The sequence below is a fragment of the Orycteropus afer genome, unplaced genomic scaffold (assembly GCF_000298275.1).
Source record: "Orycteropus afer afer isolate SDZICR_OR568_19922 unplaced genomic scaffold, OryAfe1.0 scaffold00002, whole genome shotgun sequence".
Taxonomy (NCBI): domain Eukaryota; kingdom Metazoa; phylum Chordata; class Mammalia; order Tubulidentata; family Orycteropodidae; genus Orycteropus; species Orycteropus afer.
Genome location: NW_006921589.1, coordinates 10,414,707 through 10,437,295, shown reverse-complemented (window position 1 = coordinate 10,437,295; position 22,589 = coordinate 10,414,707). Strand labels below are relative to the sequence as shown.

Sequence of the window (22,589 nt, the reverse complement as noted above, 5' to 3'; positions counted from 1 at the left end):
TGAGCGGAGCGGCTGGGGCTGCGCGGCGTGGCGGAGCAGCGCTCGCTCCCTCGCTCGCTCGCTTGCAGGGACACACGCAGGGGCTGACAGCTGTGCTGGTGCTGATAAGGGAAGCCACAAGGAGACGATCAGGAGAGAGACAAGCGGCAGCAGAGGCTGAGGCTGCACAGACAGCACCAGGGCTGCGGAGCTGCTGGGAGTGGGAGTGACTCCCCACCTCAGGCCCCCACCCCAGCCCTGTCCTCTGCCCGCTTGCCCTGAGTTTAGAAGAGCAGCCGCTGCCACCGCCGCCGCCGCCGCCGCCGCCGCCGCCGCCGCACCGGGGCTGCTGGCCAGGGAGGGACAGGGGCAGGGAGGCTCCGGCCAGTCCCAGCAGCTGGGGACAGATGCCGATCGAGATTGTGTGCAAAATCAAATTTGCTGAGGAGGATGAGAAACCCAAGGAGAAGGAGGCAGGGGATGAGCAGAGCCTCCTGGGGGCTGCGCGGGGGGCTGTAGCCCCCCGAGACTTGGCCACCTTCGCCAGCACCAGCACCCTGCACGGGCTGGGCCGGGCCTGCGGGCCAGGCCCCCATGGACTGCGCAGAACCCTGTGGGCACTGGCCCTACTCACCTCGCTGGCGGCCTTCCTGTACCAGGCGGCCAGTCTGGCCCGGGGCTACCTCACCCGGCCTCACCTGGTGGCAATGGACCCAGCGGCCCCAGCCCCAGTGGCGGGCTTCCCGGCCGTCACCCTATGCAACATCAACCGCTTTCGGCATTCGGCACTCAGCGACGCTGACATCTTCCACCTGGCCAATCTGACAGGGTTGCCCCCCAAAGACCGGGACGGGCACCGTGCAGCCGGCTTGCGCTACCCAGAGCCCGATATGGTAGACATCCTCAACCGCACTGGCCACCAGCTTGCCGACATGCTCAAGAGCTGCAACTTCAGTGGGCACCACTGCTCTGCCAGCAACTTCTCTGTGGTGAGTCCTGCCAGCTGGCCTGCCCGGCCCAGGGTGGCCAGAGACTGGCAGGGAGGGAGGGCGAAGGGTGCGTGGGAGCATCCTCAACAGGGCTTCCCTTCCTTCCACCACCAGGGGCTGGCCTCAGGTCTCCTCCAAGTCTGGTGTTTCCCTCTGGCTTCGCAGCCATGGAGCTGGGGGGCACTCGGAGGGGCTTACCCGGCTGCTCCTGCAGTTCTTGCCCCTGCTGCTCCTGCAGTGCCAGTTCTGGGGGCCCGGGGGACCCTGGGAGTGGGCCCAGGGATCCTGAAGCTGGTCAGCTTGTTGAGAACGGGTGCCCCCTCCCAAGGCCAGGCCAACAGACCCCCACCTTCCTCTGGCTCTTTTTTCCTTCTGTGGCTATGGGATCCCTCTCCCCACCAAGCAGAGAGTGACGGTGAGGGGGTGTCTGGGGGGCTCCAGCTGGGGAAGGAGTCGGGGCTGCCTCTTGGGGAGCTGGCCCGACTGGTAGGCTATAAAGAGAGGACAGTGGTGGACACTCAATGCTAGTCTCTTCTCTTGGTGGGTCTCACTCCTCCCTTTCATAGAATCCCACACACATCCCTCTTTCATGCTGTCCCTCCGGCTCTCTGCTTGCCAGTCCCTCCCTCTGGCTGCTCCCTTGCCCGTCTCTGGCTCTTACACTGAGAATCACTCATTCACTCTTACGTGCATAACTCACCCTGGCTGCTGCCCAGCGCAGGCACACACACATACACACACGTACACATCCTGCACACTGCCTCTCACACACACCCGGTGTTCCTGTCACTACACTCACGTGCATACCTGCACACTCACACTGCACACCCCAAGAGCTAGCTACTCATCTGCATGAACACATCCAGCTGTGACTTCACTGCCAGGGGTAGAGTCACAGTGTGGATGCCACCCTCTCTTGTGACAGCCCCTGCTCCCCCTGTGAGAACTGCTGGTGCCAGCTCCCACATGTGTGTGGACACAGCACACACTCTCTGCACTGGGAACAGAGTGTCGGCTGATTATCCATGCACACCTCCTACAATTGGGTGAGGGCCCTCACCCAGGTGGATGTGTGTGTGTGTGTCTTGTATGCTGTCTATCTATCTGTCAGGGCTCCATTCACCCTCGGTCACAGGGTATCAATTATTCATGGTGCTAGAGATGCCTGTTCCCAGCCCAGTTTACTCTCAGTATTGTGTACTTGTGTATGTGTTTGCATCCTTGTCACCTGTGCCCAGTGCATATGCAAATGTGTGGAGTCAACATGGTGCCCACTCGGGCCCAGCCACCAATGCCAGCCCCAGAGATGAGGAGTTTACCTCCTCACTGTCCAGCGCCACCCCCCACCAGATGCCAGGTCCTCGCTCACTCACTCACTCATTGCCTCAGTTATCACCAGGAAACAGGCTCCAACAAGGTTCCTGGCTCCCACCATGCTGCCCCTCTGGCACCACCTGTCACTGGGTGGGAGAACTTGGGGAGAAATGGAGGAAGGGACATGAGGGAGAGGATTTTCTGGGAGAAGAGTCAGGGAGCATTTCCTGCCATCCAGCTGCCTGCATGCCCTGTCTCCTAGGAAAAGCCATTGTTCCCCAAAGCCAGGGCTGGGAGCTTCCCCAGGGGGGGGGTCATGGGTAAGGATCTGGCCTCTAGGATCTCTGGGCTCCTCTGTCCTATATCCATACCCCTCCAAGTTGGGGGGGGTGGCAGCAGAGCCCAGTCTCAGCAGGTGCTGATGGGGCAGAAATCAATGGGGTCTTTGTGTCCCTGAGCTGGGAGTTTGTATCTCAGGCCCCCATTGGGGGTGGGCAGGACAGGGGAAGGGTGTGGAAACCTCAGTGGGAGGAGAGGGAAGAGATAGAAGAGGACCGCGAGAGGAGGGTGAGGGAGGCAGGGGTTTCCTGCCTGGCCTCTAGGAAAGGAGGGGGTGTCTGCCGGATGTGGGAGCAGGGATTCCCAAGATCAGCCTAGTGAGTCCCCCAGCATCTTGGGGGTGACTGGGAGGGGGCACTTCCCTTTGATACTCTGGGAGCTGGAGAGAAGAAGTTTGTGGGGCTCAGCTTTGAGATTATACAGGATGAGTTGGGAGGAGGGATAAAGAAAGCATGGGGATAGGAATTCTCCGCTGGGGATCCCGTTCTCCTACCTGCCCTTAGCCCAGCCTTGCTCCCAACCCTTTGCCCATGTCCCTTTTCCCATCTGCCAAGTGTCGTGCTCCCTTGAACCTAAGGTATAAGGCTGAGTCTGCTGCAAACTCAGTAACTGTTGGAATCGATGGGCTAAGAGGAAGGCCCAGGGATGGGGAAGATGGGGTGTCTGTCTGAAGGGGGTGAGACTGGAGAAGAATTGTGGAGATGGAGGTCTGGGGTCTGATGAGGACACGAGCCCATGATAGACTCTGTGATGGAGAGCCGGGATCTCTGGTGGGGAGAGGGGTGCATGAACTGGTTAGCAAGCAATCTGCCAGAACACGAGTGTTGGGCTAGGCAGTGACAGCGACATTTGGGTAAGGGGCTGGTATGTGTTTTCTGTTGCTTTCCTGTTTCCTCCTCCCCACTCCCCACTCTGCTGTGACCTTTCCTCCGGAATCCAAGTTAATAAATGTCACATTTTCCAGCCTATTTTTACTCCGAGTGATATGCCCTCCCCCAGTCCCCTAAGCTGCTGCTCTTGCTTCTGCTACCACTGCAATCACGCTCCCTAATATCCCCTCATTACTCCCCATCAGACAGTCAATCAATCAATCCACAAGATGCTTGGGAGAGCCTACTATGTGCCAGGCTCCCTACTAGGTGCTGTGGGACAGAACAAAGAAGGGCAAGCCCTGGTCCCCCGTTCCTGTCCTCAAGCAGCATACAGTCTCATAGTGGAGTGAGGACACTCGGAAGCTTAACCAACCATGCAAGAGTTAACCAGCCATGCGTGCCATGTCATAAGGTACCACAGTTAATTGCCAGACAAGGTGCATGGATACTAAGAGCCTGAGTTCAGAGAGAGAGGCCACTCACTTCGGGCTGAAGAAGGCCTTAAGGGATGAGGGCTCCTGGGTGGGGGGGTTGCTTTCTCTCCACCCATGCTCCCTTCCACCCAGCTCACCCCAGCTCTTCCTCACCTCTTCTCCTCTTCTCTTTTCCCTCTTCACCTAGCCCACTCTCACCCATACCCACTACTTTCTTACCCTATCAATGGCTCTCCCTCCCCATCCCGCCTCCATCTGTACCCCCCACCCCAATGCTCCAAGCCCCATCTAGTCTTTCCCCACCTTGAAGCTTGCTGTCAGCCTAACCACTTACTAGAAGGCAAAAATTTCTCTTTCTCCCTGGGCTTAGTTTCTTCAAGGAGCTCTGGTGGTGTAATGGATAGCTAACCAGAAGGTCAGCAGTTCAAACCCACCAGCCACTCCCTAGAAGGAAGATGGGGCAGTCTACTTCAGCAAAGATTTACAGCCTCAGAAACCCAGTGGAGGTCGCTATGAGTTGGAATTGACTCAATGGCAGTGAGTTTGGGTTTTTTTGTTTTTTAGTTTCTTCAGCTGTGAAATGCAAGGATTGTCCTAAAATAGAGTGCCTCCTCTCAGCTGGAATTTATACAGTGGAGTGGTCCAGTGTGGGCTTTGGAGCCAGACTGTCTGGATTTTTAACCTTGGCTTTATCCTTTAAAAGCTATGTCGTCTTAAGAAGCCAAAAGGCTTCCATGAACGTCAGTTTCTGCATCCATTCAATAGGATATGTGTTGTCAGCTGCTGTTGAGTTGGCCCCTGAATCATGGCGGCCCCACGCATAATGAGATCGGGTTTTCAGTGGCTAACTTGGGGGATGTAAGTCACCAGCCCTTTCTTCCTAGTCTTTCTTACTCTCGAAGCTCCACTGAAATCTTTTCAGTGCCAGCAAACCTCCACCGACAGATGGGTGTGGCTGAGCTTGAGATACACTGGCCGGGAACTGAACCTGGATCTCCTGCATAGCAGCTGAGACTTCCACCCAGAACCCAAGAACCTAACCAATTAGGGTTGCTGTGAAAATTAAAGAGAGGAGGGCTGTAAGGGCTCAGCACACTGCCAGGCACGTAGTACACACTCTGTAAGCATCAGCTGCTGTAACACACTCTGTAGTACACACTCTGTAAGCATCGGCTGCTGTAACACACTCTGTAAGCAGCGGCTGCTATAAGCACGACTGACTGCTCCCATTCTGGCTATTGTTAGCCTGATGGTTCCCAGCACCACCTACTGCTTTCTGGCCCATGCGTTGGCATCAGCTACTCTCCATCACCTAGTCTCCACAGCCACCTCTTCTACCCTATCCCAGCATTCCCATGCTGTCCAGCCCTCCCAAATATCCATGCATGTGTGCATACGTGAAGGTGTGTGCACACACTCTCCAGCTCGGTGCTGTCTGACTGAACATTTGGTGATGGTAGAAATGCCCCATACTGTGCCAGGAGTTCTGGTGGCACAGTGCCTAAGGCATTTGACTGCTAACCAGAAGACTGGCGGTTCAAACCCACCAGCCACTCCTCGGAAGGAAGATTGGGCAATCTACTTCTGTAGAGATACTGCCTTGGAAACCCAAGGAGGGGTCGCTATGAGTTGGAACCGACTCGATGGCAGTGAGTTTGGTTTTTTGATTTTGTGCTGGCCAGGGCAGTCGTCACCAGCCACACGTGGCCATTGAGGGCTTGAAATGTGGTTTGTGTGCCTGAGAATCTGAGCTTTCTGTTTAAATAGTGACATGTGGCTAGTAGCTGCTGTATTGGACACTGTAGTTCTAGGTGGTTCTGGGAGTGAGGTTCAGACTGCCTGGGTCAGGAAGGCCTAGAAGTTACAAATAGAACCAAAGGGCATAAGGTGATGGCCACAGGCTGGGACTGGAACTCTGGCCATTCTATTCTCTGGGTGAGGTCCTGGTTGGTCTGGAGGTAGGAAGGTCTTACGTCTGGGAAAAGAGGCTGGGGTGTCAGAAAACACCATGTGAGCAGACACTCTCCTTCCCAGGTGCAGGCCATGACCTTGGTCTTTTTCATCTCACTGCCTGGAAAACTGAGGCACTGAGGAGGCAGAGAATCCCTAAGGAGGAGGGGGCAGGACCCAGCCCCTCTCCGTCAGGCCCTCAGGGACCCCAGAAGCCCCTGGTGGGGCAGAGGACCAGGGAATGCGGGCAGCCTACTGTCTTCATGGCCCTCAGCTCTGGTGCTTCCATCCCCCACGCGGCCCTGCTTCCCTACCGCCAGGTGACTGCCCGGTGACTGCCTTGCCTGTTAATCACTCGCCCTGTTCTCTACTAATCAGGCACAATTAGACAAGGCCTCTTCCAGCTGGGCAGTTCCCCTCCCTGCCCTCCTCCCTCCTTACTCACCCCCACCCCAGCCTCCATCCAGCTCGGAAGAAGGGGAGCAGCACACAGCCCTGCTTTCACTCTCTGCCTCACCCTCACCCTTAACGCAGGGCTACTCAGCAACCAACCCCCTTCCCTCCGTCCCACTTTCCCCTTGGTAGCTTCTCCTCCCACGCCAGGATTGATAGTCTTGGCCCCTCCTTGGTCATGGGAGGGGTTACTCACACTCCATCCCAACTCTATCTATACCTTTGCCATTGGGTCAGAGGGTCTGAGGGCTACCCCTCTTTGGCGCCGGGAAGGAGGGGGTCCCCCCTGAGATTGGTCCAGGCCTCTTACCTGCCAGATAAGCCTAACTCTGACCCCCACTAGCCCTCTGTCCCCTCTGGTCCCCATCTTCTCCTGAGACATAAACCTTGAGAACATTTAGTTCAGGGTTGTTTCTGCCTTCAGCAGTAGGGAAGGTCAAGTCAGTGAGGGCGTAATAGGGAAGGTTGTGGTCTGTGGAGAACTGGAGATCACTCGTCCTTAAAGGAGCGGCTGCTTCTTAACCAAAAAAACCAAACTCCCTGCTGTCCAGTCAGATCCGACTCACAGTGACCCCTCCTTGGCTTTGCGAGGTGGTATCACGACAGAAGTAGATTGCCCAACCTTCCTGCCGGGGAATGGCTGGTGGGTTTGAACCACCAGCCTTCTGGTTAGCAGTCAAATGACTTAGGAACTTCCCAGCTAACTGTTGCCCTGTAGTGAGGGATGCCCAATGTTGGCAGGCCTTCCAATTGGTCAAGAAAAACCCCAAACCTTGCTTATTAAAACAACAACAAAAAAAAAAAACCAACAACACTTTCTCTCATTTTAAAAAATACTCTGAGGACTGCCTACAACTCAAAAGACCAGACTGGAGTTCTGTGTTTACACTCTCCCCGCTGCCTGCTTGCCACTGGCTGATGCCCCTCAGGCCCTCCTCAAGGGGGCACTGTCAGCCTGGCTGCTTCCAACTCTGCAGTGGAGTTGGTGGAGGGGGATCTACCCGCGTGGCCCAGTAGGGAAGGCCAGCGCTGCTACCATCACAGAAGGCCAGTCGACAAGGGCAGTGGGGAGAGCCGTGAGGGACGGGCACCCCCGGGCTCACTCAGCAGCCCTGTGGCCTCTTCATTAATCAAGAATCAGCCCCGAGCTGGGCTCATTATCAGCTCAGCTTCTGGAAGCGCTGCCGGAAGATGCTGATTAGGGTTTGAAGAAACGGCCCCCACGCCCCCGCTCCCAGCCTCTTTCTTTCTCCTCTGCGCGCTCTCCTTCTTTGGACCCCTGCCCCTGCCCTTCTGCTTCCTGGGAAGGACCTGTCTCCTCTCTGGGCCAGGGTCTGGCTGGGGGCAGAAGGGATCTGGCAGGGCGCAGGCAGGGGGGAGGGGCATCCCAGGGAGCCCTCCGAATGCTCATTCTCAGGCTAATTGGGCACAGGCCCTTGAGTCAGTGGGGTCCTGCTGGGCAGGGATGGAGGGTGGGCGAGTAAGCTGAGTGAGGGGAGCCTGAGGGCGGTCCAGGCAGGACCGACAGCAACTCCCGCCAGGGGTGAGATGGCAGCCTGGGCTGTGAGTTATCAGTGCTTCCCTGCCCTCCCAGCCGCTGGCTGTCGCAATCCCACCTCCTTCAAGCAGCTGGACAGAGGGGGTGGGGACAGCAGGAACAGCCGACTGGAAGGCTAAGAGGAGGTGACCTGACTGTGTTTTTGGCAAATCACTGTGTTTTTGTGTGGATGCTTAGGGTACTGGAGCCAGGGGGCCCAGCCCCAGTGGGTGGGGGTGGGAAGGCAGCAGGAAGACAGACCCTGGGGGTGGAGACAGGAGGGTTCAGAATTCGTGTGTGTTTTCCAGAAAGGCGGAGCCAGGGTCTGCACCTCTTGCCTGGGCGCCCAGGCCCTGAGTGGAAGTGGGGGGTGCTGGAAGCGCTGGAAAGTCACCCCCCCCATTTCCCTCATGCCCTTGGGATACCCATTTGGGCTGGAGGGGGGCAGTTCCAGAGAGATGGGCAGCGGCTGCAGCAGCGGAGGCGGCAGCGAGAGTTCAGAGAGGAGCCACGGGATGATTAAGGGGAAATGGAGGATTGATTTAGGAGGAAAGATTAAAGGAGCTAAATCCGTGGCGCTTGGCTCAGCGGTGACTAAGCGTGGACAGGATAATAGCTTACAAATGTGTGAAAGGTGTAAATACCAAATGGGGGGAGGGGAGGCGCTCGGCGGGCCAGGGGAGCGGGCGCCCGCGCTGGGCAGGCCCCTAAGGGGGCGGTGGGTACCCCTGGGCAACTGTCCCGGAGACTGGTCCCCTCCCCAGTGGGCGCACGGCGGAGGAAAACGGGAAGTGGGGGAGCTCCAGGCTCCAATCAGGGGTTCTGTTCCCGGGGCACGGTTGCGCAGGCCTGGCGCTGACCTCCACGTCTCACTCCCGCCTTCCCGGGAGCTGAGGGCGCGGGTTCAAGTCCCACCCTGAGTCCCTCCGCGCCCCTCCGCACCCAAGCCCTTCCGGCTGTTCCTCAGGCCCATCAGCCACCCTGGCTCGGCAGCCATCCCCTGGGGACCCCGCCCGGCGTCCAGGCTCTCGCTTCGCGCCCCTCCCCGACCGCGGCGGGCGGCGGTGTCCCCCTCCGCGGTGGAAGCCTCTGGCGCTGCTCTGTGCGGAGGTCACTTTGTCGAGGAGCTGGGAGCCGGGGGAATGCAAATGAGGCAAACCCAGGGAGGAGAGCGGAGGAGCCCGCCGAGACGGAGGGAGGGCGCGCGGCGCCTTGATGGATGCCTGCCCCGCGGGAGGGAGCGGGCGGCGGGGAGCGAGCTGTAGGTGCCGCCCTGGGGTGCAGGCGAGCCAGGCTGGGCTGCCAGGGGGTGCGCGGGGGGCCGGGGCCGGGCTCTCGGGGGGCTCCCACTCACCGGCCATCATCGCCACCACCATCGCCCGCCAGTCCCCTGCACTCCCGCCCGGCCGCGGGGGTGCGCTCCATTGTGTAAACAAAACTCTTCGACGAGAACTTTGCTTCGAGGGGCGGGAATGTCAGGGAAGGACTTTGTTACAAACTTAAAATATTCCTGCCTGGAAAATAGACTTTGTAGGGTTTGAGGCTTAAGCGGTCGCAGCCTAGGACGGGTTTGGCTGTTTACCTGGGTCTGGTGCGGGCGCCCTGCGGGCTTCTCGTCGCCTTTGGAGACGCTGAGTGGGAACCAGCGTGGAGCCATCTTCTTCTAGGACGCTGCAGCCCTCCCCGGCTCCGAGCGCAGGGCTCGGCGGAGTCACTGGGTCCTGACCCAACTCCTACTTCTTTGACACACTCCCGCCCGCCCCTCGGCCGCCAGCTCACACATTTACATTTGAACAAACTCTGCCACCATTTCCTCTGAGGCCCACAAGCATTTCCACCCCCCTTGAAAGGCAGTGGGTGCCTATGGGGTGGGGGCTGGAGGGCTGCGTTGACCACGTGGTACAAGGTGGGGGAGCTGTATGCGAGGGTAGAAGGCTGGCCTGCTGCGCGCCCCCTCCCGCGCCCCTCCCTGCCGAATCTGACCTGAGCTGCCGCCCCTCGGGGTGGACGAGTCCACTTGCTCAGGTTGGCTTTCCTCGACCCATTCGCTTTATCTCAGCACAGATCGCAACTGGTAACCATCCATCTCTTTGTTAGTTTTGTGTATTTTGTTCCCGGCTGTACGCCCAGCACTTAGAACATGCCTGGCACAGGGTGTTGGTGCTCAAAAAGCGCTTTTGAATGAATGAATGCCTTGGCAGCCAGACAGCACACGCCTTGAGGGCAGAGACCACAGTCTGCTTTGTTCTCTGATGCATCCCCAGCACCAAGCACAGTGCCTGACACATGCACAGCCATAAAGACCAGTGGGTGTTGTTGGAACGTCCATCATTTCTTGAACACATACTATTTGTAGATTCTGTACCAGGTGTGTGCTGCACAATATCTATGAGAACAGATTCCAGTGTCCCTACAGAATAGCATTTTTGTAAGGATAAATGAGTCAATCTATATAAAGTGCTTAGGACTGTGCCTGGCACAGACCCAAACAAAACAAAACAAAACCCACCACCATCAAATCGATTCTGACTCAGAGAGACTCTATAAACGAACCAAACTCACTGCCATCGAGTCAATGAGACTCATAGTGACCCCTCCTTGGGTTTCCGAGGAGGTATCACTGCAGAAGTAGATTGCCCAACCTTTCTTCCAAGGAGTGGCTGGTGGGTTTGAACCGCCAGCCTTCTAGTTAGCAGTCCAATGCCTTAGGCACTATGCTACCAGAGCTCCCTGGCACAGACTAGGCACTAAATAAATGTTGCTATTGTGTGCTGTCAAGTTGATTCCAACTCATAAGGAGTCTATATGACAGAGTAGAACTACCCCACAGGGTTACTTAGGCTGTGATCTCTACAGGAGCAGATTGCTAAATCTTTTCTCCAGTGAAGCAGTTGGTAGATTCCAACTGCCAACTGTTCAGCTAGCAACAGAGGACTTAACCATCACACCACCATTTTGGTGTGGCTTTGGCTACTTACGGGGCCAACTCTAGGCTTCGGTTTTGGCCTTTGCACAACGGGCGGTGGGACTGAGTGACCCTGAAGCTCTGCCTAATGCAAACACCCCAGGCATTTTGCGTTAGTGTGATGTTCCTTCATGGACCCTTGGAGGGGCAGGAGCAGCTTTTGAACCTGGACTCCATGCTACATCTGAGTAAATCCTAGGGGACCTGTCTGACCCTAGGGGTGCTAGTCACAATCCAGGGCGGATGGAGGTGCATCCCCTTCCACTGGCCCACCCTGGACCTTAAGCACTGCAGGAATACGGGTTCATTGCAGGGGCCCTAAGTGAAATGGAAAGAGCTCCGGGGGGTATAGCGGATAAGACATTTGGCTGTTAACCAGAAGGTCAGTGGTTCAAAACCACCAGCAGCTCCTTGGAAGGAAGATGGGGCAATCTACTTCCATAAAGATTTACAGCCTCAGAAACCCAGTGGGGGTCCTTGAAATCTACTTGATGGCAGTGAGTTTAGTTTTTTGGTTTTAAGTGAAATGGGTGGCAGACGGCTATGTAGATGTTTAGGGGGGTGGGTCTGCCATGGAAAAGTAGGGTGTGTGGAGGGGTTCCAGAGCCTTGGCAGAAACAGGATGTTCAGAAGGCGGCAGAGATAAAGCCCAGGTCGAAGATTAGCTCAGGGATTAGCCCAGCCTTGGCTGCTCCAGGCTGCTTCTTATCTCCCTGCGGCCTGGGGCCCTTTTCCCCCCACCACTTGAGCCCTGCCCTGCTAATTGCCTGTTAACCCTGAGCTCCAGGACTGCTGGGAGAATGGGGTGGGAGGGTGGGAAGAAAGCCAGCAAAGCAGCCAGAGAAATGGGAGCTGTGGATAGATGGAGCCCAGGGGACTGAGAGGAGACATGCTCTGGGCGGATCTCTCTCCGGCCCTGCAGCCTGGAGGAGGGGGAGCGGGAAAGGAAGGCCTCTGGGAAGGGCTCTGCCTCCGGAGGATAGGGAGACAAGGGACAAGAGACTGAAGAGATAGAGATGCAGGGGGCAGAGAGCCTGAGAGGCCAGGGGCAGCCAGGCCAGTGGCAGAGAAAGACAGCGGCCAGGGGGATGGACAAAGGATCCACGGCCAGATAGATAATCAGATGTCAGAGGACAGATAGGCCAGGGGGACAGAGAGAGACTTGAGAGAGGCTGAGATCAGGCTGCAGAGGCTGGGGGAAGACACACCCAGGTGGGGTCCAGGCCAGCAGCACTTGAAAGTGGTCAGAGAGGGCTGGTGGGGACAGCTGGAGGAAGGCGTTGTAGGCCTATTCTCTGTCCACAGAATTCTGTCTAGAAGCTGTCCAGCCTGGATCCAGAGGGTGCTGGGAGGCCACATGCTCAGGCTAGAGTCAGGAGGGTGGACCTGGGGGCTAAGGGCCAGGACCAGGGAGGGCAAGAAGAGAGAGGAGGTGGGGCTGAGGTTCAGTGAGGCCAAGCCGAGAGACTGAGGGCCTGTGGCGGGTGATCTGGTGTTAGCCCCTTGGCCCAAGAGCACACTGGCCTGGAACCTGCCACTTTCTGTGGCTGGGCCCTCGACTCTCAACTCATGCCCACACCCCCTCTGGGCCAGTCCATGGGGAGGGAGCAGTGGACAGCAGCCGTGCCGTCTCCATGGAAGAGTCTGTGGGCTGTGCTGCCACCAGAGTTCTGCCACTTAGGAGCTGGCGGCTCTACTCACCACTGCCTGCCTGGCCCAGGGACTGTCTCCGCGGCAACGCTGTGCTCTGCCCAGCAGGCTGGCCTGACCCAGACTGTGCAAGTGGCCAGCCCCACCAGGCTGGCCTGTCCACTCCCTGCTGAGTGACCCTCAGACCTAGGCTACTTCTACCCACTGCTGCTTATCACCTCCACTTTCCACAACCACCTCAAGGGTGGGGTGATAGGTATCCCCTCCCCAAAGCCAGGTATTTCCCCTTTGGCTCTGGACTCAGGGGGCTAGCCTCAGTTTCATGCAGTGTATTTCTCTGTGTGTCTGTTGGAAGTAGGAGGTGGGGAGGCTCTCCTAGCTCCACCCAGGGCCTATCAGAGTCATTATTCACTGACCAACGCCCCAAATATTTTATAAGCACCAACTGTAGACAATGATCTTTGGCATTGGGCCAGTCCTATTTGAACCTCAGCAGTCATTTCTTTGCTGTGTGGCCTCAGGCCAGTCACTTTCCCCCTCTGAGCTTCAGTTACCTCATCTTGAAATGCAATGCAGGCAATAATACTTAGTTCACGTTTTTTTCTTGGGAGGCTCAAAAGAGAGAGGACCAAACTGTACCTTGCACAGGGCCTGGTACAAAGTGGGGTGCTTGATAGTGTTTTTTCAGTGCTCCATCCCCTCACTTCTCACCGCCTTCTGCACACAGTGTTGGACTCTGGGAATACCTCAGGCAGTTCCTGGTCTGGTGGCTGAGGCTAAGCTATAGTGAGGCCAGTCCTGTGGTCAGGGACCTGTTGAAGTGGTGCTGAACACTAACGGGATACAAAAAAGCAGCCCATAGGCCAGGTCCCCCATGAGCTCACACCTTAGTTAGCCATTCAACTGGGAGTATGCTCAAAATGGCCGCATCCACCAGAGCTGATTCTTCTTCCAGCATTTTCTTGGCCTGGCAAAGGAAGAGGGTAGGCACTTTGAGATTTTTGGTAAATATTTATATACTCCCCCACACCTGCCTTTCCCACATGTATAAGGACCTAGGAGTCCTGTACCCCGCCCACCTCAGGGTGCCCCTCTCTCCCAGTGACATGTCATAAGAGCACAGGCCTAGGGCCGGGCTGTCTCCCTGGACTCCTGCCCTTTCATCAAGGGCCTTTCCACTCAAAGTGGGGTCCGCGGACCAGCAGGTTGTTAGAATTGTAGGACTGCTTTGCCTGCCTCCAGTACACCTCTGCTGAGTCAGAGTCTGTATTTTAACATGACCCTGGATGAGTCATATGCACATCAAAGTTTGAGAAGCACAGTCTTACAGGCCTTGGCAGATCAGCCTAACGCTCTGAGCCCCTGCTTCCTCATCTGTAGAATGGGGAGATAAATAAAGGCCACCCCCTAGAGTGGTTGTGAGGATTCTGTCTGATGAGCTGTTGAGCATTTAGCATGTGCCTGGGGCATGGTGATGCCCACTCCTGGTGCAGGCAAGAAGGCTGGGGCAGGGACAGGGACCCAGAAGCTGGTGAGGGTGCAGGGTGGAGGAGGGGACAGACAGGTAAGGAATTGAGAGGCAGCAGACGAAAGGGTGAGGAAGGTGCAGAGGAGTGGAGTGGAACAAAAGGAGGAACTGGAGAAAAGGTAGGGAACCAGAAGAACTAGATGGTGCCCAGCCACCAATGCCAGCCAAATGGAAAAGGATCAAAATTGGAGATCCTGAGTAGAGTGGGAGGAAAAATGTGGAACAAAATTCCAAAGCACGAAAAACGACCAAAATTACTGGTTGGATAGAGACAGGTGGAACCCTCAAGACTATGGCCCCAGGTTATCCTTTGGGCCTGAAACTGGACTCACTTCTGTGGATTCTCTCTCAGCCCAACAGTAGAAAGACCTACAAGCAGAACATCTACCCCAGAGAGATGCATCCACCTACTCTAGGGAGATGCACCCCCTAGATCAGTCAACCACCAGACAGCATTTAGAAAGGCAGCATTTGCACAGGGGGAGAGCTGCACAGACAGGAATGTGCAGATGAGAAGGGCCTGGGGAGGGGTAGTCAGCAGGAGGAGGGGGAAGAGAGCTTTTATGGTTGGGGATTGAAATCGGTATGAAACCAAATGTGCATGAACTGTTGTGAATAAAAAGAATCTGCTTTGTAAATTTCCACCCAAATCACAATTAAAAATTGAAAGGGGGGAAAAAAAAAGACACATACAAATAAAAGGCAGGGAAGCGTGGGAGCCACACTAGGGGAGCTGGCTGGCTGAGGCAGGAGCCGGGCTGGGGGTGAAGCAGGCTGGTGAGGAGAATGCCAGCAATGGGTTGTGGGAACAGGACCAGCCTTGCTTCTAGATGACTTCTAAATCTCCTCCTTTACTATGTGACCTTGGGCAAGTCACTTCACCACTCTGAACTTTGATTTCCTCACCTGGATAATCATCAAAGCTACCTGATAACAGAGATGTTGAGTAAAAAAAACACGGGGTGGCAGTAGATGTGGTCACATTTTGTAAAGCCCAAGGGGCTTGCTATACACGTGACTTTGTTTGAGGAGTCTGAGCACCTGTGCTTGGGTGACAGAGAGCTGTAGGAGTGGGCGGGATCAGGGTTGCTAACCCTGCGGAGGTGGGGGACTTAGCCCTACCGGACAAGAACTCCTCACCCCACTGGCCTCAGCTCAGCCTCTCTCTCTTCCACTCTCCCTCTGAACCTAGACAGTCAGGATGTCTTTTCCCTTCAACGCTGCCTGATGCCACTTCTTCCACCTTTCACCACGGTGAAAATGTTCCCATGGACAGGGGGCAAAGAGTGATTGAGTGCACCGACCCCCGGCCCGCAGGGAAGGTGTTGCCTGTGATGGGTTTGACCCAGGGGCTTGTCTCTGTGGGAGGCGAGGCTGCCTAGGGAACTAGCCTTTGCCTCTGCCTCAACCTCCTCCCACCCCAGCTGCTCCCAACCCTCGCTTTGGGAGCCTCAGCTCCATCTCTGGGGCGCTAGCGCCATCTGCTGTCCATGGGGGAAAACTCTCCGCAGTAGCCTCTCAAAACCCAAACTAGTTGCTGTGGAGTTAATTCTGACTCTAACCAGAAGGCCGGTGATTCAAACCCACTCCTCGGAAGGAAGGTTGGGCAATCTACTTCCGTAGTGATACCGCCTCGGAAAGGAGGGATCGCTATGAGTCGGATCCGACTCGACGGCAGTGAGGTTTTTTTTGTTGTTGTTGTTATGTTAAGAGTAGAAAGAACTGCTCCACCGGGTTTTCTTGTTTCAGATTTTTCCACTTCCTGTGTTTACTGACCATTACCAACTTACATCACAACAGAATCAATATCTAGGTAACATGAATCTATCAACAAACTTTTTAAAAATAGTATTTTACTGTGTTTTTGGTGAAAGTTCACACAGCAAATTAGGTTGCCATTTGACAATTTCTACACATCTTGTCCAGTGACATCAGTTGTCTTTTCTGCAATGTGTCAATGTTCTCATTAATTGCATCCTAGATGTTCCTACACAGGAGTTTCAAGAACTGATTTCTTGGAAGTAGATCACCAGGCCTTTCTTCTGACACGTCTCTGCGTGGTGAATTTGAACCTCCAGCCTTTCAGTTAGGAGCCCAGTGTGTTAACTGTTTACACCCCAGCAAAAAGACAAAAATAAAACCAAAACAGTGGCATGTAGTTAATTCTGATGCATAGCAACCCCCATTGGGTTTCTAAGGCAGTAAATCTTTACGGAAGTAGATTGCCCCATCTTCCTTCTTCAGAGCAGCTGGAAGATTTGAACCACAAACCTTCTGGTTAGCAGTCAAATGCCTTAGGCACTGCACCGTTAGAGCTTCTTTTATACCACCCAGGAACTCCATATGAAGCATCCCTTTAATAAGGGACTGAGCAAGGTGCTAGAATGCACAGTCAGGTTCATTGTACCTGGACAGCACATACTCCAGGGAGTGGAGGAAGATGGACAGATAATCTCAGGTACGCAAGAGAAGTACTTTGAGCAAACCAACAACGGGAGGAAGAGTGGAGGGCGACCCCATGCACATGTGTGCCTGAAGAAATGACACTTAAACTGAGAGCCATGCCCTGAGCCACAGCCGGGGTGGTGGTGGGAACGTTCCAGGAGAGGGAACAGCATGAACAAAGGCCCTGAGGAAGGAAGGAGAGCAGCCCCTATGTTTGAATTTGTCACAGAGATCTGGGGCTGAGTGGCTCCCCGTGAAGCAGGAGAGGGAGGTGAGGGTCACTTCTTGTGGAGATTTCCTTTACTCTGAAGGAAATGGGAAGCTGTTGTTAGGTTTTAAGCAGGTGAATGACTGGAATGACACTAAGCACTAATTTAAGGGAAGCTCCTGGGTGGTGAGAATGATTAACACTCAGCTACCAACGGGAAGGTTGGAGGTTCGAGTCTACCCAGACGGTCTCAGGAGAGAGGCCCGATGATCTGCTTCCCAAAGGTCCACGCTTTGAAAACCCTATAGAGCACAGTTCTATTCTCACACACATGGGGTCACCATGAGTCAGGATCGACTCAACGGTACCTGGCTGTGGTGATGGTGGGAGCACTTTAAAAGAAGAAGGGGCTGGGGGAAGGAGTGAGAATGGGAAAAAGGAGGCCAGTGAGCAGGCCACTGTGGGTCCAGGCGGGAGATGATGATGAATAGGGGCCCTGGAGATGGAGAGAAGGTGGATGGATTTGAAATATGTTTCTGGAGTAGAATTGCCGCAGAAAGCTGTTGTAGTGGATGTGGGGGTGAGGAAGAGGAAAATTGTAGGGATTCTAGCTTGAGAAACCAGGTAGAGAGTGGGACACTTTACTCAGAGGAGACTGATGAGGACAGAATTTGGGTGGATATCAAAAGTTCTGTTATTGATGTAAATTGGAGATGCCTTTTAATCATCTAAGGGAGGATGAAGGAGTCCTTAAGCACTCAGCTACTAACTGAAAGTTCAGCAGTTCAAATCTACCAATGCCTCCACAGGAGAAAGATGTGACAGTCTGCTTCCATATGATTACAGCCGTGGGAAGCCTATGGGATGTTCTGCTCTGCCCTGTAGGGTCACTAAGAGTCAGAATCAACTCAATGGCACATGGCTCATGTGCACGCACACACACACACATACGCACCCATACAAAGGAGGATGTCATTAGAAAAGATGGTGCTTCGAGAAGACTTGGGATATGGGTTGGGACAGGGGTATCTAGATGTGTCTGGTGGAGGCCTATGGGAGCCCCTGGGGGGCATGGAACCCCAAGGTGTCTTTAGGCCCTCCTTCAATCTCTTCCTCTTACCCTCAGGTCTATACTCGCTATGGGAAGTGTTACACCTTCAATGCGGATCCACAGAGCCCACTGCCTAGCCGGGCAGGGGGCATGGGCAGTGGCCTGGAGATCATGCTGGACATTCAGCAGGAGGAGTACCTGCCTATATGGAGGGAGACGAGTATGCAGGCGGGCAAGGGACGGGGAGGACCTGGGGGCTCAGGCTCAGCCCCTCTGCCTGGGGTGGGTTTTCCCGGATCCACCTCTCCCTTGTGCAGATGAGACCTCATTTGAGGCTGGCATCCGGGTGCAGATTCACAGCCAGGAGGAGCCACCCTACATCCACCAGCTGGGCTTCGGCGTGTCCCCAGGCTTCCAGACCTTTGTGTCCTGCCAGGAACAGCGGGTAGGCAGCTCCCACTTTGCCCTGGGCTGGGTGCGACCAGACCTGACCTCTGGAAGCCCACAGCCCACAGCCCACCAGATCACCCACTGACTCTGCTGAGGCTGTGGGTACTGGAGGGCCGGGAGACGCCTGGGCATGACCCCATCCTGCCCTGCCTCTGCAGCTGACCTATCTGCCCCAGCCCTGGGGCAACTGCCGGGCTGAGAGTGAGCTCTGGGAGCCCGAGCTTCAGGGCTATTCGGCCTACAGTGTGTCTGCCTGCCGCCTGCGCTGTGAAAAGGAGGCCGTGTTGCAACGCTGTCACTGTCGGATGGTGCACATGCCAGGTGGGCACCCTTTCCCAGCCAGCTATCTGGGCGCCGGCCAGACAAAGAACCTTGGGGAGAGCACTGCTCATGTGTTCACACAGGTGCATGTGTACAAGCACATGTATTTGTGTGTATTCATATGTGTGCATGCTGACGTGTTTGGAATTCTATGCATGTTTCACATATGCATATAGGAATGAGCACGTGCATGTGTTTGTGTGCACGCTAATACACATTTCTGCACATGTACACTGTGCACTTACATGTTTGTGTATGTTGAGGTCACGTGCATGTGCTTGGACATGCATCTACAAATGTGTGCACGTATGCATGTGCATGCAAGTGGGCACGTGTTGCATGATGCATGTGTATGTTCTGCTTACACACATGAATGTGTATAAGTTTATTTGGGCATTTGTGTATGCGCTTTCACATATGGGTGTGTGGCTGGAGAGGGGGGAAGGGACCATAGACTCCAGGAATCATCTTGTCTCCTTTCAGGCAATGAGACCATCTGCCCGCCCAATATCTACATTGAGTGTGCTGACCATACACTGGGTCCGTGCAGCCTGCCCCCACCCCTCCCTGTCCATCAGCCACCTCTTTCTCTCTGTGTCCACCTTCTCCTCACCAGCTTGGCTCCTCTCCTCACAATCTCCCATGGAAGGTTCTTCCTGGGGGGAGAGCCAATATCATAGCTCAGGGGGTCTGAGGACCTGGGTCTCTGCAGGTGCGGACACTTGGGTAAGTGGAGGCAGCAGGGGGTGGGGCAGCAACCCAGGCCAGGTAGTGAAGGGCTTGGCTTCTCATCTTGGTTCTGCAAATGAACTTGCTCTCGCTGGGAAAATGCAATCTCTTGGCCTCAAGAAAAATGCAGTGCTGGCTCTCCATGTGGGTAAGGCAAACCCCTCCGTCCACAGACCTCGCCTGATCTGCCATCCATCCATCCACCCACCCACCCACCCACACATCCAACCATCTAGCCATCCACCCGTCCATTCTTCTATGCATCCACCCAATCTTCCTGTTCAAGCCTCCTTGTTTGTCTGAGGTCTCATGGGTTGGCTCTGGTGGATGGGCTCTGACCTCTCTCAGCCATGAGGGCCTCCCTGTCCCAGGGGGCTGGAAGGGCAGAATAAACCCACCGGAGGGTTCTGGGGTGGGGGGGTCTGCCTACACCTGCTTTCTAGGGTAGTCTAAAGCTGGTCCAAGAAGGGTCCCAGCCAGCCTCTCTAGGCAGTACCAGGGCTGGCCAGTAAAGGCCCTCAAGTAGCCCTCCCCTCTGTAGCTAGGTGGCCTGGACCCTTCCCTCCCCCTACTACGTTGGTGCCTCTGTGTTGCAGACTCCCTGGGTGGGGGCTCCGAGGGCCCATGTTTCTGCCCTACCCCCTGCAACCTGACTCGTTACGGGAAAGAAATCTCCATGGTCAAGATCCCCAACAGAGGCTCAGCACGGTACCTGGCAAGGAAGTACAACCGCAACGAAACCTATATACGGTACGTGTGCATGTGTGTGTGCACATGTGTGCATGTATATGTGAATGTGCACCCAGGACCGCCTCCTCTCACAGCTTCTGGGAGTCTGAGGGGTGGTCACTAGCTTCCCGGCACAGCAATGTCTCAGGATCTGCCAGACTTGGAATGCCCGTCATACCCTGCTTCCGGTCTCCACAGGGAGAACTTCCTGGTCCTAGATGTCTTTTTCGAAGCCCTGACCTCTGAGGCCATGGAGCAGCGAGCAGCCTACGGGCTGTCAGCCCTGCTGGGTGAGATCTGTCCCTGCCCCTGACTGCCTTGGAGGTGGGCCAGCCCAGCCTCCTCCCTCTGATCCTGCTTTCCTGCTCCCAGGTGACCTCGGGGGACAGATGGGCCTCTTCATTGGGGCCAGCATCCTCACACTGCTGGAGATCCTTGACTACATCTACGAGGCAAGGATGAGATGCCTGGTGGGGGTCACACAGCTGGGGGGTTGGGTAGTGAGGAGGGCTGTGGGAAAAGGACAGGCTTCCTGGGCTGAGCTGGTCTGGCTGGGAAGTCAAGCTCAGGTTCTTTGCCAGGGTTCCCGGACTGGCTGGAAGACCTGGGCCCATTTCCCTCCTGTGCCAAGGCACTGAAGAGTCAGGAAAGGATGGAAGGATGGGGGAGGTGGGCATCTGCTGGGGCAGCAAGTCCTCTAAGGTGGGCCTGGGAACGCCCTCCCTTCTCTACAAAATTTCCCGAGCCCCTTGCCATCCCCCACCCTGAACCCCAAGGTGTCCTGGGACCGAATAAAGCGGGTGTGGCGTCGTCCCAAGACACCCCTGAGGACCTCCACTGGGGGCATCTCCACCTTGGGGCTGCAGGAGCTGAAGGAGCAGGTGAGGAGGAACTCCTGGGATTGCATCCTGCACCCCCTCCCTGGGATGTTGTTGTTATGTTGTTATTTGCCGTCGAGTTGGCCCCGACTCATAGCGACCCCTCCTTGGGTTTCTGAGGCAGTATCACTACGGAAGTAGGATTGCCCAACCTTCCTTCCGAGGAGTGGCTGGTGGGTTTGAACCGCCAGCCTTCGGGTTAGCAGTCAAGTGCCTTAGGCACTATGCTATAGTATATCCTTATTCTCCCCAGGATGGAATCCTCCCACCCCCACATCAGAACCAGCCTGCTGGCGTCCCAGCTCTCCCGGGCCATGGCAGGCTGGCTGAGCGAGGCTGGGGAGTGCCTCTTGAGCTCTCTGTCCCGTTTTCTCTTGGCCTTGCAGAGTCCCTGCCCAAGCCGAGGAGGCCGCGCTGAGGGTGGGGGAGCCAGCAGCCTGCTCCCCAATCACCACCATCCCCATGGCCCTCCCGGAGGCCTCTTTGAAGACTTTGCTTGCTAGGATGGTGCTATTCTGAAAGGACCCAGGAATCTGGGATCCCTCCCCAGACCCCCAACATCTTCCCTTGCTCCTGGGACCTGGAAGGCCTGGGGGCAGTCCAAGGCTGCGAGGGGGAAGGGAGGCGCCCACTGGGAGGGTGGGGACTCAGTTCCTGCTCTCACCTGCTCCTGGCCCCAGCTACTTTGCACAAAGATTCTCCTTGTCTGCACCTCCCTCCCCCAGGCTGGTGCCCCAGGGAGGGCTGGAGATCAGGCCTTGGGCCCCCATGGAGAGGGTGGGAGGAAAGGAAAGGGAAGTGGAGGAAGGAGCCCATGCAGCAGGAGTGGGACCCTCTGTACATTTGTATATATTTAGGGAGGGTAGGGTGGGGGTGGGTACAGACCTAGAAGGCTGGGTAGGGGCTGCAGAGAGTGACTCAGTCAGTCAGGGTCCCAACCTGAGTGTCAGCAGGAAGTGTGAGCCCCCGGGCTCAGGACTGCTGAGCCACCATTTCCTGCCCCTCTCTGGGCCAGCTCCCCTCTTGGCAGGGGGAGTGGGTGGCCCAGCAGGCCTGGCCCAGCTCCCAGATCCCCCTGCACCCCCCTTCCATCCCCCCCCAAGGGCAGGAGATCTCTGAGACCCCGGCTGAGCTTGTGGGGTGGTCAAAGAGTCTTCCTGGGCCTCCCTCCCTCCTGTCTGGTTTTATAAAATGCTGACAAAACTGGGAATAAAGAGGCATAAAGAATTGTGTGTGTGTGTGACCTAGCACATGCTAGGGCAGGGCTGGGCTGAGCATCCACATGATGCCCTGGTAAGAAATCCAAGCCCAGCAGGGACAAGGGAGCCTCTGTCGTCACCCGCCCCCTCCCAGGCCAAAGCCCAAACCACACCTGTCACCATCGAGTCAATTCTGACTCCTGGCACATCTGCCACAGAGAACTGCTCCACAGTTTTCCCGGCTGTGACCTTTAAGGAAGCACAGAGCCAGGCTTTCTTCCCAAGTGCCCGAGCGGGTTTGAACCACCACCATTTATGTTAGTAGGTGAGCGCACACCGTTTGTGCCGCCGAGGGTCCTATCCCACCCCCACCCCCCACCTACCTTCCAGAAACTCAATCACTAGGCTACACTCAGCCAGTTTATTCAAGGCAGGGAGCTTCGCCAGGGGTCCAGAAGGGAGAAGCTGGGAGACGCCCCCACCCTTCTCTTTCACCTCCCCCTTTCCCGACAATTCATCTGCAGCCCGGCCCCTGGGGCTGACCCAGGAGGTGGACTGGCGTCAGGTAG

At 56.0% G+C, this 22,589-nt stretch overlaps 1 protein-coding gene across 1 annotated transcript; it reads left to right on the top strand.

The window, feature by feature from the left end:
• The first annotated feature begins 386 nt into the window (after positions 1-386).
• ASIC4 (acid sensing ion channel subunit family member 4) lies at positions 387-21,324 on the top strand. The gene is made up of 10 exons (XM_042783193.1): positions 387-968; positions 17,790-17,934; positions 18,032-18,159; positions 18,323-18,485; positions 18,969-19,025; positions 19,811-19,964; positions 20,142-20,233; positions 20,316-20,395; positions 20,720-20,824; positions 21,208-21,324. Exons 1-10 carry the CDS (start codon positions 387-389, stop codon positions 21,322-21,324), a joined length of 1,623 nt encoding a protein of 540 aa, XP_042639127.1.
• Positions 21,325-22,589: the final 1,265 nt, after the last annotated feature.

Coding starts and splice junctions, on each gene's coding strand:
- ASIC4 (XM_042783193.1), top strand. CDS start 387: ATGCCGATCGAGATTGTGTGCAAAATCAAATTTGCTGAGGAGGATGAG. Junction 17,935..18,031: donor GCCTATATGGAGGGAGACGA/GTATGCAGGCGG, acceptor TCCCTTGTGCAG/ATGAGACCTCATTTGAGGCT. Junction 20,396..20,719: donor TCCTTGACTACATCTACGAG/GCAAGGATGAGA, acceptor CTGAACCCCAAG/GTGTCCTGGGACCGAATAAA.